The following is a 17,562-nucleotide window of genomic DNA, read 5'->3' as shown; positions in this document are numbered from 1 at the left end:
CTTCCATTTGCTTTTCTTTAGCTTTCAGCCATCTGTAAAAAGAGCTCTGATTTCTTTTTAAATCTTTGTACAATCATACATCTCTCCCGTTTTAGATATATTTTTTGTGTGTTTCTGAGGTATTAGAGCTGTTACTTCCGCCTAAAGTGAAGTCACGCGTATTCCCACTATTTTATAACACCCTGTTGTCTAAACAATGCAAAAACTTAAGATTACACAACCTGATAATCACAATTATTTATTCAATCGATTCAAATGGTCAAATTTTTATTGTGATTTACATTACATGATATATCGTTACATGCTTATAGATCAGAGTAAAATCCCTTTATGCGTCCTTGCCCATGAAATGCACACTCCTTGTTGCCTTTCTCACTTGTCTGCTCTGACGAAAGAGTAGAAGACACTGTCTTTCTGTTCCAGCAGGACATCAGGTCTGTCGTATTCCAGAATGGCTCCACCCTTCATCACGATGACTACGTCTGAGCCCAGGATGGTGTGCACACGATGCTGCAGCATGATGCACAGTATATCATGGATACACTACATGGTCTGAAGTTGTGTCGGAAACTTTGTATTAGTGTACTATACACTGCGTACTTGCCCAGTATACCCTGTGTACTGCACACTACTCCCCACCCTAGTATACAGGTATGACACAGCATCCATGTAGTGTACTATAAACGAGTACATCGGTCATCGCTGTACATTGCACAGGCTGGCAAACTTGTGGTGGCTCCATGAACTTCCAACATCGTTCAAGTCCACATGCCTTCACTTGATCAACTCCAAAAACAATATAGGCCGTGTCTGATACTCCTCGTATACTGATCTTGGTGGAAAAGTAGAAAGTTGTATACAGTATATGGAAAAGTAAAAAAAAATTCTGCAGTACACGACAGTTACCTGGATAATGTACACCACTTACTCTGGTGAAAACTTCCAGTATACAGCCAGAGCTCAATCTGTTGTTATTGCATCCCATGATGCAACACGGTGATTTCAAAGGCATGAATTTTACACGTAATGCAGCGTTCATGACGCCAAAAATTGGTTAGAAACAAGCTCTGATTCAGACAAAATATAATATAAGGACTGTAATCAAATATATACATAGTACATAAGCTGAATGGTAAGATAAGTAAAATATAAATAACTATTATATTCAAATTGTATTATTATTATTATTATTATACATGCAGGACACTTTTTCGATGGAATAAAAACGTGTTCTATTCCCTTCTAGTGGGTTTCATTCATTTGGTTTGATAGCATTCAATATTGTTAGCATATCACTTATCCTACGTGTATTACATCGCTCTACCCAATGGAAAATAAGTGTTTGAATATGGTTTACGATATTGTATGGTTGTCAAGATAACATGACATCACACGCCGGTGACATAAAAGTTCCACGCTAGCGAATAACTGACAATTTGTGAACAAACATGGCCGCCAGGTTTGCTTCGTTAAATATAGATGCGTTGAACACCCAAAAGGAATGTGTATGCATAATAATAAAACAGTTATTCCCCAAAGGTGAAAAAGAAGATTCACCGATACTCATTGAACCGGAGGCGGATAATTGTTTTAGTATAAATACACAGGTAACTTATTTTTTTAAAAATTGTATTAAAAAATAATTTATTTCAAACTTCAAAAGCGGCATGCAAATGTAATAACGGTGCCGTGCAGACTTGTCGCTTATCTATGCCGACTCACATAAAATACTTTCTTTTGAAATGGATAAAATAAATCACAATCCCACCTTACCTTTGAATAGTTTTAGACCAAACTTTGTAGCATCTTTAGTGCTTTTAGGAACAGCGTTTTCTTTCATAATTTCTCATTCTTCCTCACTTACGGTGACAAAGCATTTGGCCGCCATTTTACCGAGTCACTCGAGGTGATTATTGAGAAATAGTCCGAATCTCTCGACCAATCAGTGCGATTGTTTTCAATGATCACTAACGAACTATAAATAATCCCTCTAATAAAGTATAATAATGTAAAGTTAACGTATCTTGGAGACCATGCAGGTAAGACAACAGATGTTGCTGCTGGCATCTGTATTCTTTTCTGTTATCAAGTGCACAAGTTTTTCAGAAGTTGAAGGTTATTGGACGTAGCAGTACGGTAGACTGTCACAACACGGTCGTACTTGGTGATTGGAAGTTCGGATCGTATTACTGACTCGGATCTTTGAATCTCGTTCAGTAAACTGAACAAATCTTTTCACTGGAGCGATTGTGGCGCTGTAGCCACCATAACAGTTCTCAAACACTACGAGCAGCATGGTTTGCTTCACTTGGTAAAGTAAAAGACACAAGTTCAACTTTTGGACTGTGGACTATTGAGTTATTCAGTTGAAATGACAGATTACTTAACATTCAGTTGCCTGTATGAGAGAGCGGTGTCCATCAATATCACTATTTATTGTATGATTGATAGTTGTTCACTTGAGTCTATCCTAGTCATTGAAGGTGTGTCATGAATGAACTCATTCCAATTGAAAGGCAAATTAGACATCTATTCAATAGTTACATTACGCACAACTAGCTAAGGAATCATTCTAGCTGAGCAGCTAACGTTAGCAAGCTCTGCTCTCGTCTCCAGTAATAGCATTGGTCACATGATTGCTGTAACCATGTGACCTAATGAACAAGAGACTCCTCCCTGAAAGACCTGTCGTTATGATTTGTGAACGGATCACTCCTCCTTACTGAGAATACGCAGCAGTCATGTGACAAGTGAACGAGAGACTCGCACCTGAAAGACCCTTTAATGAACCAAGATGAGCATGAATGCGTGGCCCAGGGGAAAAATGAACATGTTGAATTGCTCACTGAGATGACTCATTACTCCCTGAGTCGTATAAAAGATTAGTTCAAAAAGAACGAATGGATGCTGTCTTACCTGCATACTATACTGTATAGTAGGGTGGGGAGTAGTGTGCAGTACACAGGGGATACTGAGGTAGTGTGTCGTACACCAGTATGGAGTTTTGGACACAGACTTACTGAATCAGAGTCAGGATCAGATGGTAGTTGTTAAGAATCAAAAACGGTTAACACTGTGTGAGGAGTGTCCAGGTATGTAAGGGATCATGTACAGTGAGCCAGACATTATTATGAGAGAAACCCCAACAGGAGGATGCAGGAATCACCTTGAAGGCATTTATTATCCAACTTATGAAATGGCTACTTACTAAGGAAATTAATCTGTCCGTCTGCTGCCATCCTCCTAGTTGAGGGTCAGCGATCCAAGAAGCTATCAACCAGCTTCCATGAAGTCTCCAATGATTTATAGGACACCAGAAGGACCCAAACCCTCATCTGGTCGCAGGTACACACCGATTGGCAATTTGGAGTAGCCAATCGACCTAAACTGCATGGCTTTGAACTGTGGGGGAAACCGGAGCACCCGGAGGAAACCCACACAGATACGGGGAGAGCATGCAAACTCTACACAGAAAGGACCCCTGTCTGCCATTGGGCTAAAGAAATTAATATTTTGTGTCAAATTATTAATTTAAAAATGAATTTATTGCTTCCGCTTAAAGATTAGCTGAGTGTTATAATTAACAATTATTCCACGAAAACGAGTCGTACATGAGCTGATAGCTGATGAGGCACGTAGTGCTGAGTTGGCTATAAGCCATGTATGACCAAATTGACTGACTGGAATAACTGTTTTATTCTATCCACATTCACTGGATTTTGAGAAACGGAGCATTTTTATTTTTTGCAAATTCGATAAATAAAAATTTTAAACAAAGCATTCCACAAAATCATTTCTGCTTAGAATGTCAACAAACCGGCGAAATGATGGTAGTAATTTGTGAAAAATGCGATGATAATTCTTGAAAAATGTTCTTACCATCAAATATTTTCAGTCCATGCGCCGCCATTTTGTTTTTCTCGGCTCATGGTACATGAGCTAGTAGTAGAGTAGCCAATCAGAGTGTGCGATTGCTTATATCCAGTGAATGCGGATAGAGTAATTCATATTATATTGAATATTTCCATTGATGGTGTTTTTCTGATGGAATAATTTTACTTATTTATTTTTGCTTTTGGCCACAAGGTGTTGTGAATGAGCTTTGATTATTAAAGCAACATTTACCAACCAGAGTATTCAACAAAGCCGTGTAATAATACTCAATATTGATCCTAAGCTTGATTGATTCCTAGATTCTTCATTAAGTTGGTTCCTAGAAGGATTTGTAGCTTGATCGATTCTTCAATAGCTTTTTTCCCCTGAATGATTATTTGATTGATAGCTTAGATTGTTTCCTAGGATGATTTTTAGACTGACTGATCCATTGAATGAATGTTTGAATCCTTAGATTCTTTGATCGATTAATGTATCTTTGTTTAAGTTTTATACATATTCATTGATTTGAGTTGAGGGAAAGTAAAGCGTAGTGTTAAGTGATGATGGGTGAGATCTAAAGATCTCTTTCTATTGCTACATCATGAGCAGATACTTACAGCAATGTTTACGACAGTCCAATCTGCAAAAGCAGTCATAACGACTTTTTGTAGAATGTTTTCCTGTTCAGAAGAAGAAGGGTGTTGAAGGTTCGAGCACTTTTGTTACGTGTATTGTGAGATACAGTTGTGGTCAGTTGTTTACATACAGTGACATGAATGTCATCTTGGATATGAAGGTCATGGCAATATTTGAGTTTTCAGTAATTTCTTTGAACTGTTCTTTTTCTGTAGCAGAATGATTGTACAGCATACATCTTTAATTTAAAAAAAACCCACGAATTTGGTGCACAAGTTTTAATTTTCTTTTGGTTTTCTGAAATCAACACAGGATCAAAATTATATATACAGCACATCTAATATTTGGGTAAAATGTCTCTTCGCAAGATTCACCTTGACCAAACATTTGTGTTTACCATGAACAAGCTTCTGGCAGAATTCTGGTTGGATATTTCATGACTCTTCATGGTAGAATTGGTAGAGTTCAAATAAATTAGATTCCCCCCCCCCCCCCCCCCCTTTTCCGAGTCGACTTATAAGCACGGGCCAAATATTTTCAATCGGGCTGAAGTCAGGATTTGTTTTAAGCTTAATATTAGCCTGCTTTATCCTCCACAACCAGCTCTGATGCGTGTTTGGGTTCATTGTCCTGTTGTAACTCCCAAGTCGTGTTCAAGTTTGATGGTTTATGCTGAAGAATTCTGAGGTAGTCCTCCTCCTTCATTATTCCATCCACTTTTGTGCAATGAACCAGTTCCACTGGCAGCAAAACAGCCCCAGAACATGATGATCCTACCACCACCACCAGCTGCTACAGTGTCCCTCTGTACATGGTGGTCATTGTGGCCAAACAACTCAATCTTTGTCTCATCTGACCATATAGCTATCCTCCAGAGGGCTTTTTCTTCGTCCATGTGGTCAGCTTCAAACTTTAGTTAAGCTTGAAGGTGTCAATTTTGGAGCAGGGGGTTATTTCTTGGATAGCAGCCTCTTAGTCCATGGTGATCTGAACTGTAGACAGTGATCCATCAGCTTCCAGTTCATAGCAGGGCTGTGCCATGGTGGTTCTCAGGTTGTTCCTGACCATCCAAACCAAATATCTTTCAGCTGAGGATCACAGTTTGGGTTTTCTTGAAGCAAAGTGACTACACCTCACAATAACTTGCATACAAAAGTTTGAACTGATCTTGGAATTTGCATTTGTTTAGAAATGGCTCCAAGAGACATTCCGGAGTTCAGATCTGCACTGAGCTCCTTGGACTTTCCCATTTTATTGGGTGTTGGTCAATCCAATGAGTGCTGTAAACAAACCCTTTTTAGGAAGGTACAGAGAAGCTACCAGCTGGAGTCAATCATGATCACTAACAGGAAGTTAAGAGACCTCCACCTTGGCAAGATAAGAGACATTTTGGAAGTTTCAGCACCTCTGAATTAATAATCAGTGAGTGTATGTAAATTTTTGACCCGGCATGTATAATTTTGACCCTGTGTTGATTTCAGAAAATCCAAAGATATTAAAACTTGTGCACTGAATTCTAGTGTGTTTTTTTTTTTTTTAATTAAAGATGTATGCTGTACAATCATTCTGCCACAGAAAAAGAACAGTTAAAAGAAATTACTGAAAGTCCAAATATTGCCATGACATTCATATCCAAGATGACATTCATGTCACTGTATGTAAACTTCTGACCACAACTGTATGTACTGGATATAGTATATATGATCTCTCACAGTGGCCATGTCTATAGACGCTGTGGCTTCATCCATGATCAGGATGCTGCTCTTCCTCACAAATGCTCGGGCCAGACAGAAGAGCTGCCGCTGCCCCTGGCTGAAGTTTTCTCCTCCTTCTGTAACCATGGCATCTGAGACATGGACAAAACAATCTTGTTAAGCTTTATTAGGTAGTACGGTTCTCTCTCCCTGTATCCGAAATCACTTACTACTCACTATATTGGACTATATAGTGACTTCGCCATTTTGTAGTGCTGTCGAATGTATAGTGAGAATCATTACACCCTTTATCGTAGACTCAAAGTATCCCACAATGCACCGTGAAAAGTAGTGTACAACCGATGGTCACTAACCAAGCAATATATATCATCATGCATTGTGGTTGTGCTGAAAACAAGTGTGTTGGGGTGAATGTACAGATTATAAACGGACATTCAAGTACAATTAAAAATAGTAAGATAATAGATAAAAGCTAAAATAGAATAAGATAGATAAAATACAAGAATAAAAGTTACAGTGCAGAGCGAGGAATTAATCAAAAGCCTCAAATTTGATTTAATAAAAGGCAGCGGCAAAGAAGGTAGATATTCAGCCTTGATTTAAATGAACTGAAAGATGCAGCAGAGACCAAGTACTTTTGTATTTATTATTTTGAATGAAAACCTACCAGCTGAGTGATCTGGCACGTTTTAATTGTGACAGTAATGGTCCAAAAAAAAAAAAAACAATCAAAAACTAATCAAAACTGAATGTTTATTGAAATATTGATCACCAAAAATTACTGTTATTAACTTACACAGGCATTTCCTGTGCAAAAATAGATTTGACACTAAAGTAGTTGATGAATTTCCAAAAATAGGCTGAAAAAAATCTAATTTAAAATGCAGCTCAGTGACAAAGCTTTACAGCAATGGTTCTCAATTTTTTTGTAGCCAGAGACATTCATGCTCTAAAATAAATTCCATGCCCTCTCATTATAGATTTATTTCCTGAAAATGATTACAATTTTTTTTTTAATTATATTGGGGGGGGCGCCACAGAAATTTGTATTCCTGAAATTTCCATGAATAGCACACATTCAGTCTGAGTTGACTTTGGTGCTTGGACCCCTAAATATAATAACTTGAATAATGTGACATTGTGATTTCCACCAGTGTGTGTGTGTGTGTGTGTGTGTGGGGGGGGGAGTCATGGACCCCCAGGCGATGCTTCGTAGGCTCCTGGGGGTCCCCGGACCCCACTTTGAGAACCACTGCTTTACAGTCTATGCAAAAATCATGAAAAAATAAAAACAATCCCTTAATAAAATAACAAAAAAAATTGAAAATAAAAAAAGTAAAAGTCAAGGTATTTCTCCTTTAGATTCAACAAAATAGATTCTTTAATTCTCAGAATAATTCTTTGATTTCATTGTTTAATTTCTGGTATAAAAAAAGTTTAAATATGAAAGTAAAATGATGCAAGTTTTCATGATAACACAATCTAGAATTTAAAATGTGGTCAAGTACTATATGGACAGTATAATGATTAAATGCTAATTTACTTTCTAATGCTTTGTTCTCGGATAGTTTCTTTAACAGAATTATTCAGTGAATGATTCTTTGATTGGCTAATTCCGAGAAAAAAGTAAAAATTACCAAAGTGAAATTGAATAAATGACTGCAAATTAATAATGTTAACTGACCATATAAATACTCCAGCTCTCCCAAAACCAAAGTGCGATCAAAGATATTATATCCCTCATCAAAAAATTTCCGTGCAGGGATTGGCCAAGGATGGCTCACTTGACATAAAATAGTTCCACCATTGATTAAGCAATGTATCTCGGGACATCAAAAAAAAAAAAAAAAAGGATATGGTGAGTCAGTCATGGTATATCCTGGATATACCATGAACTGATGTCACAATTTCAAGCTATATGCCCAACTTGAGTCGTGGCTGTGGCTCTGTGAGTGTTTGTGTGCGTAGATCTACGTGTCATGATCATGCCTTGGCAATAGCATGGTTAAAAATAAATAAATATTTGAGGGGGGGGAAAAAAGGGGAAAAAAAAGCGAGAGCATGGTATATTGCTCATGCACAGGTTGAAGCTCACGCAGACGTAAACGCCAAACATGGCTGCCTCCAGTGAGTTTATGCTGGAATTCAATCTCATAGCCGAAAACTAAAAGTTGACACTTTTTTTTTAATTTGGAATTTTTTTGATGAGGGATATTTAAGTTATACTCCGAAATCGAGTCGTACATGAACTGATAGCTGGCGAGGCGCATAGCACAGAGTTGGCTATAAGCCATGTATGACGAGATTGAGTGGAATAACTGTTTTATTCTCTCCACCTTCACTGGATTTTGAGAAACGGAGCATTTTTATTTTTTGCAAATTCAATAAATAACTTTCTACAAAATGTCTGACAATTTCCTCTTAGACTGTAAACAAATTGGTGAAATGACAAGCAATTTGTGAAAAATGCTCTAATAATAATTCTTGAAAAATAATTTTAAAAAAAGATATGTTCTTACAATCAAATACTTTAATTCCATATTTTGTTGCTTTTTTTTTGTATTTTTCGTGGTTTTGGTTTCGAGTCGAGTTTTTTTTTTTTTTGTCCTCGACTGGTTCAGCAACATGCTCCGCCGTTTTGTTTTTCTTCTTCTTTAGGGTTTTTTGGCGGTTGGCAAACCAATTTAAAGGTGCATTACCACCACCAACTGGGCTGGAGTGTGGAACAGGAGATATTGGGTGCGGGTGATGTATCTGACTTGATGTGCGCCGCCATTTTGTTTTTCCTCTACTCATGGTATATGAGCTGATATCCTAGTAGTAGAGTAGCCAATCAGAGCATGCGATTGATGGATGGAATAAAAATCAAATATACCATGCACTGAGAGGCACCGGTAATTATGGATTCTCTTAGGTGACTGGCATAGTATGATATGCCAGTCACCTCAGAGAATCCATAGTGTGTGGGCTTAATCACTGTACTGTTGTAGGTTCTGTTATACAGTTAATCCAGCAGGACAGCATGCCATCAACAAGCGTATTGGCACTTTGGTGAGCAAGGATGTCTAATTTGGCACTTAGATTTGTCTTTGATTCCTCCTGTTGTCTCCCCCCGCATTCTCTCCGAGAAAAGCTAAGAAGCAAGGAGATGAGTAGAGACCAAGAAGTACCCAAGGTCATACCTAATCCGCCAGGTAAAGCTTCCACCACGGGTGTGAGCTGAGCGATATCCAGAGCTTCCCACAGCATCCGGTCAGTGGCTTTTCTCTCTGGATCCAGATTAAATCTAAAACAAAACCAAAAAATGTCAGCAGTCAGTAAAAGAGCATTCACAGACACATCTTTTGGTGAAGGTTAAGAATCTGAACTAGCAAAATAAAGTTCCCAGGACTGCAAAAGAGCCATTGTTGGACTCCTTGAGAAAGTGTCTTAATCCTTAATCAGGGGTGTCACTAAAAATGGTTGAATGAGTCAACTGAATTCTGCTTCACTTCGGATAAAAGTGTCTCCCAGATGAAATGTGAACTCCTTGGACAAAAACTAGTCACATCCATTAGCACCATACGTTACATCTCCCACTGGTTGCATATACGGTGTCTTGCAAAAATGTTTGTCCTGTTTTGTCACATTACAAGCTGGAATTAAAATGGATTTTGGTGGGTTAGCACCATTTGATTTGCACAACATGCCTACCACTTTAAAGGTGAAAATTGTTTTATTGTGACACAAACAATAATTAAGATAAATAAAAAAAAACACAGAAATCTGGAGTGTGCATAGGTATTTACCCCCCAAAGTCAATACTTTGTAGAGCCACCTTTTGCTGTAATTACAACTGCAAGTCTCTTGGGGTATATCTCTATTAGCTTAGCACATCTAGCCACTGGGATTTTTGCCCATTCCTCAAGACAAAACTGCTCCAACGCCTTCAAGTGAGATGGGTTGCATTGGTGTCCAGCAATCTTAAAGTACGGTATGCCACAGATTCTCAAGTGGTTTGAGGTCTGGGCTTTGATTAGGCCATTCCAAGACATTTAAATGTTTCCTTTTAAACCAGTCCAGTGTAGCTTTAGCAGTATGTTTAGGGTCATTGTCCTGCTGGAACATGAACCTTCATCCCAGTCTCAAACCTCTGGCTGACTCAAACAGGTTTTCCTCCAGAATTGCCCTGTATTTAGTGCCATCTATCTTTCCTTCAGTCCTGACCAGCTTTTCTGTCCCTGCAGACACCAAGGGGGATGAATACTTTTGCAAGACACTGTATTTCGGGGTTTCATATGAAAGGGGGTGAATACCTATGCACACTCCAGATTTTTTTTTTTTATCTTATTGTTTGTGTCACAAAAAAACCCCAAAAAAACACATTTAAAGTTGTAGGCATGTTGTGTAAATAAAATGGCATTAACCCCCCCAAAATCAATTTTAATTCCAGCTTGTAATGTGATAAAATAAGACAAACACCAAGGGGGATGAATAATTTTCCAAGACACTGTACTATATTTAGAAAAACCAAATGGTCCACTTTTTAGCCAGGCTTTGAGGTTGCCTTTTATTCTTCATATCCAATCAGAACACAATTGCTTTCAGGATAACAGTACGATGAATATAATGGAATATTTGACTGGACTGCGAAATCTCCAGACCGGAAAACACACTTTTAAAAAATAAACAAACAAAAAAAAACCCAACAACTTTGGAACAGCATGTGAAACACTCAAATAAGCCACAAACCAAAGTTGAAGAGCACCACATCAACAGAAAGGCCATCTCTCCATTCACAAATAATTAGTCTTGTCTATTTCTTTTCTGATACCTGGTTACGCACACCAAGAAGAGCTCTAATCCTGGCAGGTTCGGCCTCCAACAGTGTCTTGAACCTGCTGTTCCAAAGAATCCTAAGTGTTTTCAATAGGATTATCTGATAACGGTTGAGCTCTGATACTGCAGCAAAACTAAAGGGCGATACCAGTATCCAATGGCATGGTTCTAAGATCGCCAAGACTCACCGAATTGTTCCACTGAATAAAATGGGGTCCTGAAGAATGATGGAAAATTTGGAGCGCAGGGTCTGAAGGGGCAATTTAGCAATATCAATCCCATCAATAATAATTCGACCTTGAAGAAGAAAATCATAGAATGTCACCAAATTTAGAAGATGACTGTGTAATACTGTACCGAGAATTCAATAAAGAATGAAAGAAAAGAAAGGTTACCCTCGCATGTGTCTACCATTCGGAAAAGAGCCAACGAAAAGGAAGACTTCCCACTTCCTGTTCGGCCACATATCCCCACCTGTATAAATACAGAATTATAGAACATAACTGATGGGAATGTCTCTGAGTGTGTAAGAAATCAAGTAATCTCTTCAGTGGGTTATAATGGTGTTGCCTTTTGTCCAGGTTTGATATGAGCATTGACATGCTTTAGGATGGGTTTTAGGCTGCTATCATATCTTGCGCTCAGGTTCTTGATTTGGATCTCGCCATACTTGGGCCAGCCTGCTGGAACCTGAGCTGGAGCTGGAACATTGAAACAAATGAATAATCAGTGAGTTTGTGTATATCGCACCGAATTAGCTGAATCAGATTCATTTTGCTAAACAAATCAAGTGATAAATATTGTCAAGCATTCACCAGCTGCGATTTTTAAATTAGAATGCCCTTTTTTTTTATAGTTAGTTGTTTTTACATGGCAGCATCAACAAAATATATGCTTCAAAGATGCTGCTATGGGGGGAACCATTGATATCCAGCCCGTTTGCCATTGATATCTGTTTGCCTTTCGATCATTTTGACTCTCAATACACAGTTCTATTCACAAAATATGGAAAAAGTCAAGGGGGCACATATTTATGCAAGGCATTGGATATCATCCATCAAACCCTTGCATTAAAGACAACTTTAATTTCTCATCCACGCACTCATTTCTCCATTGTAGTTCTCAGGCTCTGTGTTGAGCAGACGGCTGATCCTCTTCACACAGCCGAGTTGGACCTCCATATCAGCCAGATTGCGCACCATCCAGTTCAGATAGTTCGACACCTTGAATATGAGATACAGAACTGTTTTAGAAATTGCAGAAACCTGTGTGATTTATGTGAGTATTGTTTAATACACATGAAGTTTTACCATGAGAGCATATGTGAGGCCCAGACCCACTAATCCAGCTGAGAGTTTACTGTACAGGGCACTGCTGATGGACGCCACAGCTGCTATCAGCACCACAAATGCCCCGATGTACTCCTGGTGGGTGAAGATTAAATCTATTACTACAGTCGAACCATGAGAAGGGTCTTTGGTTTGTACATGTGGACTGCAGTCTTTAGTTCAATCCATAGTATTTCAGCAATATTCAAATATATTTTAAAACAATAGTTTTGGCTCAAGGCAAGTACTTCTGTTTCGATTTCTTTAGATGTTTGTTAGTGGTCATGTTCATGTTGAACATCTCATTTATGGCCAAGCCATAACCTTGTAGCAGATGCGGCTAAGTTTTCAGCTAATATATTCTTCTATTTAAAGATCCAACTTAAAACCAAATTATTTGTCAAATGTGCATTAGATACAGGAAGTTGATTTAACAAGTCAGCGTAAGACATCAGTGCAACATGAACCAAGTGTCCGGTTTGTACACACAAGTGGTCAAATAATTAGTTGAGAAATTGTGAGGTTTAATTGCATCAGTATCATATACCATGCTCTCTGGGTGAGTAGGAGGGATGGCATACTCGGTCCCCTTTTCCATCAACAGGGAACGGGTTCTGTTCTGGTGTGTGCACCAAATTTTGAACCGTTCAGAGCATTTTGACCAAAATAAATTGTTTGGAACCTAAAAAGTTGGTTCCCAACTGGAACCAAAATATAGCTGTTTTTTTCCAGCATGAACCATGATGACATCAGTGGGTGTGTTGTTAGTTTGGAGAGGAAGCAGAACGCAGCAATGGAGAATGCAACAGAAAAGGATACGTCTTCAGAAAATAGGGAATGAAAACAAATATCTGCAATAACAGAACAAAAGCTTGCAGGTCATCACTGAGCACTCCGATCTTGCTACTACGGTTTACTTCCACTGTACAATGCCCTTTGTTCATGATAGATTCTTGATTATAACAATTCCGTTCAAAACTGGTGAAAATGTGATCTGGTTCACAAACTGGCACCAAGGTTCAAAGAATCCTGATTGGAACTGGTTCAAGAACCCACTGGTCGAAAAGTGGTATCTCTGTCCTCTGTCAATCACAGTGACAGTTGACAATTGTGCAAGGGGGTTTATTTTTTTTTTTGTGTGTGTGCAAGAATTCTGCATGTATGCAGAAGAGGATAGACAGCACTTTTCTCAGAATGTGTAAAACTGCCCTGTGACATAGCACATGTAGATGTTGGGGGGGGGGGCATTCGAGGAAACACATGCTAAACCCCACCCTCTGCAGTTGGAAACCCTTGTTTGACAGAGTTAGACTAATCAGCCATCACATTAAAACAACTGACAAGTGAAGTGTATAACATTGTTTATCTTGTTACAATGGCAACTTTCAAAGGGTGGGCTATATTAGGCAGCAAGTGAACAGTTAGTTTTTGAAGTTGATGTGTTGGAAGCAGAAAAAATGGGCAAGCATAAGGATCTGAGCAACTTTGATGAGAGTAGAACAGAGCACCTCTAAAATGACAGGTCTTGTGGGGGTATTCCTGGTATACAATGGTCACTGGTGAACTGGTGACAGGGTCATGGGCACCTAAGGCTCACTGATACATGTGGGGAGTGAAGGCAAACCTGTCTGGTCCAATCACACACAAGAGCTACTGTAGCACAAATTGCTGAGAAAGCGAATGCTAGCTGTGATAGAAAGGTGTCAGAACACATAATGCATCGCAGCTTGCTGTGTTTGTGGCTGGGTAGCTGCAGACTGGTCAGAGTGCCCATGCAGACTCCTGTCCTATGCCAAAAACACCTACAATGGGCGTGCGAGCATCAGAACTGAACCATAGAGAAATGGAAGAAGGTGGCCTGGTCTGATGAATCATGTTTTCTTTTACATCATGTGAATGGCCAGGGAAGAAGGCAAGCTGGTGGAGACAGTGTGATGCTCTGAGTAATGTTCTGCTGAGAAATCTTGGGCCTTGGCATCCATATAGTAGCTAGGGAGAACTGACCAAGATGGATGAAAACTGAGATTTTCATCGACTCAGATTGATTAAGCAATAGTGACAAAGAGCAACTCATTACCGACCACAATAAGTCATTTTTTACTGTACATCACTCCTGAATGGCTATAGTGTGATATGCACTATTTTAATTGCACTAGTGCATCTCAAAAAATTAGAATATTGTGAAAAAGTTCAATATTTTCCATCAGTTATTTAAGAAAGTGAAAATGTTATATATTATAGACTCATTACACATAAACTAAAATGTTTCAAGCATTTTTCTATTTTAATTTTAATCAGTATGGCATACAGTACAAAAACATAAAAAAAAACCCCATCTCAAAATATTAGAATATTTCATTTCAAGTATGAACACAGTGTATCTCTTGGTCTAGTTCAGTACACACAACCACAATCATGGGGAAGACTGCTGACTTGACTGTTGTCCAGAAGATGATCACTGATGCCCTCCACAAGGAGGGTAAGCCACAAAAGGTCATTGCTGAAAAGGGTGGCTGGAAAAGGTGCACAAGCAACAGGGATGGCTGCAGTCTTGAGAGGATTGTCAAGAAAAATTGATTCAAGAACTTGGGAGAGCTTCACAAGGAGTGGACTGAGGCTGGTGTCAGTGTATCAAGACCCATCATGAACAGACATCTTCAAGAAAGGGGATACAACTTTCGCATTCCTAATATCAAGCTACTCCTGAGCCAGAGACAATGTCAGAAGTGTCTTATCTGGGCTAAGGAGAGAAAGAAATGGACTGTTACTCAGTGGTGCAAAGTCCTCTTTTCAGATGAAAGTACATTTTGCATTTAATTTGGAAATCACTGTTCTAGAGTCTGGAGGAAGAGTGGAGAGGCACAGAATCCAAGGTGTTTGAAGCCCAGTGTGAAGTTTCCACAGTCTGTGATGATTTGGGGTGCCATGTCATCTGCTGGTGTTGGTCCACTGTATTTTATCAAGTCCAAAGTCAACACAGCCATCTACCAGGAGATTTTAGAACACTTCATGCTTCCATCTGCTGACGAGCTTTTTGGAAATGCTGATTTCCTTTTCCAGCAGGACTTAGCACCTACCCACAGTGCCAAAACTACTACCAAATGGTTTGCTGACCATGATATTACTGTGTTTGATTGGCCAGCCAACTTGCCTGACCTGAACCCACAGAGAATCTGGTATTGTCAAGAGGAAGATGAGAAACACCCGACCCAAAAATACAGATACGCTGAAGGCCACTATCAAAGCAACCTGGGCTTCAATAACACCTCAGCAGTGCCACAGACTGATCACCTCCATGCCACACCGCATTGATACAGTAATTCATGGTAAAGGAGCCCCAACCAAGTATTGAGTGTATAAATGAATATACTTTTCAGAAGTTGGACATTTGTATTGTAAATCCTTTTTTTGATTGATCTTAGGGAATATTCTAATAATTTGAGATACTGGATTTGATTTTCATGAGCTATAAGCCATAATCATCAAAATTAAAACAAAAAAGGCTTTAAATATTTCACTTTACATGTAATGAATATAGAATATATGAAAGTTTACCTTTTTGAATTAAATTATGAAAAAAAAGGAACTTTTTCATGGTATTCTAATTTTTTGAGATGCACTAGTATATGTCTGTGTATGTTGACATATTAACTGATGGAATGACTTTACCATGCGGACTTCGAGCCAGCGATTGGCTGCTGTGAGAAAGAGCGAGGCGATGTTATTGGCATCTGTGTATTCCAAAAGTTTCTTCTTAAATCTTTGTTCATGTCTGTAACCAAACAGGAATCAAGTAAATGCCCAAATAAACTCATGATCAATGAAAATAACCTTGATAATATTTTGTAATTCTTCTTTTTAACCTGTAAGTGTGTGTAGTGTACCTAAAGGCTCTGATGGTGGTCAGACCCTCTATAGTTACGGAGTAGTGGGACAGCAAGGGGATCTGGGTGCTGTCCTCTAACTGCTGCAGATCTCTACAAACACACACACACACACAATCCATTTATGAAATTTCTGTGATTTGAAGCAGATCAATCTTTCTATTCGTGAGTCTTCTATGGAAATTTAGAAAACTCATGAGTTCTCGAGGATACACACCTTTTATTTTTTGAAATAAATACCTTTTCATGAATATTACATTTCTTGTGTAAAAGCTACTGTAAATAATTTATGTACAAATTCATTCATATAAATGGCAGCTTGATAAATTAGGCCCACTGTTACAGGATTATTATCAACCACTAAAATGAACAATAATTGGTACTAACTTTTTTTTTTAAATGCAGAAAGCCAGATCACGAAAATGATCAGGCATTCATGACTGCCGTGGTAATTCATAAAGGAATCATGAGGAAGCCTGATGGTTATACTGTAGAAGCAGCTTGGGGACCAAAAGGTCACCGGTTCAATTCTCTGGACCATCAAGAATGGCTGAAGTGCCTTTGAACAAGGCACCTAATCCCCAACTGCTCTCCAGGCTGCTCTGGGTATGTCATATGTCGCTCTGGATAAGAGTGTCTGCTAAATGCCTGTAATGTAATCATAAACTGATGATGCTGACTAGCCAATGGAGAACCCACCTGGATGCCACCCGGAAATACTTCTGGACAAAGTAGCAGATGATGGCCAGAGGGAGCAGAGCGATGAGGAAGACTGGGGTAATGTAGGATATGACACCCACCGCTGAGACACACAGCAGAGTGGAGCGGCTCAAACATTCCATGGCAACCGGGATGTGCTAGGTTTAATTCAATTCAGTATATTAATGTCATGATCTTAAATAAATACTCTGTTTTGAATGAAACCTCAACCATTGGCAAATTATATTGACAAAAGGAATAAAACACTTCAGGATGTGCTGTTATTGAAAAATAATCAACCTGAGGGTAAATATAACCCCAATTCAAGTCAGGCTTCATCACACCACTCCATCACTGATTCATTTTCCTATCACAGTGTGTCCTGAAGTGTTTTATTCCTTACTTAGCACTTCATTTATAAATACCTTATGAAGAAGCCAGGATAGTGTTTTTTTTTTTTAAGTACATGTTTGGTATGAACATTTAATAGACACTCTGACCAAGTGCCCTTAGATATCCGTTATAAGCAAATTGTATTATAAATAATTATAAATCAGTAGTTCTTTATTTTCCCACTATAAAGAAACTTGTATAGCCCCCGCTGAT

At 38.7% G+C, this 17,562-nt stretch overlaps 1 protein-coding gene across 1 annotated transcript in view; it reads right to left on the bottom strand.

Moving 5' to 3' along the window:
- Positions 1-250: 250 nt before the first annotated feature.
- Positions 251-17,562, bottom strand: part of abcc8b (ATP-binding cassette, sub-family C (CFTR/MRP), member 8b) — a 79,603-nt gene continuing 62,291 nt past the window's right edge. The window contains exons 29-40 of the mRNA XM_060923109.1: positions 16,957-17,114; positions 16,258-16,350; positions 16,043-16,145; positions 12,356-12,469; positions 12,148-12,268; positions 11,616-11,746; positions 11,441-11,519; positions 11,234-11,342; positions 9,410-9,513; positions 6,225-6,358; positions 4,494-4,556; positions 251-510 (exon numbers count right to left, since the gene is read on the bottom strand). Coding sequence (XP_060779092.1) covers positions 373-510; positions 4,494-4,556; positions 6,225-6,358; positions 9,410-9,513; positions 11,234-11,342; positions 11,441-11,519; positions 11,616-11,746; positions 12,148-12,268; positions 12,356-12,469; positions 16,043-16,145; positions 16,258-16,350; positions 16,957-17,114 — 1,347 coding nt within the window. The 3' untranslated portion in view covers positions 251-372. The remainder of the gene's footprint in view (positions 511-4,493; positions 4,557-6,224; positions 6,359-9,409; positions 9,514-11,233; positions 11,343-11,440; positions 11,520-11,615; positions 11,747-12,147; positions 12,269-12,355; positions 12,470-16,042; positions 16,146-16,257; positions 16,351-16,956; positions 17,115-17,562) is intronic.

Source organism: Neoarius graeffei, chromosome 6 (genome assembly GCF_027579695.1).
Source record: "Neoarius graeffei isolate fNeoGra1 chromosome 6, fNeoGra1.pri, whole genome shotgun sequence".
NCBI lineage: Eukaryota > Metazoa > Chordata > Actinopteri > Siluriformes > Ariidae > Neoarius > Neoarius graeffei.
Note: the sequence above shows the minus strand (reverse complement) of the source record. Positions and strands in the feature narration are given on the sequence as shown.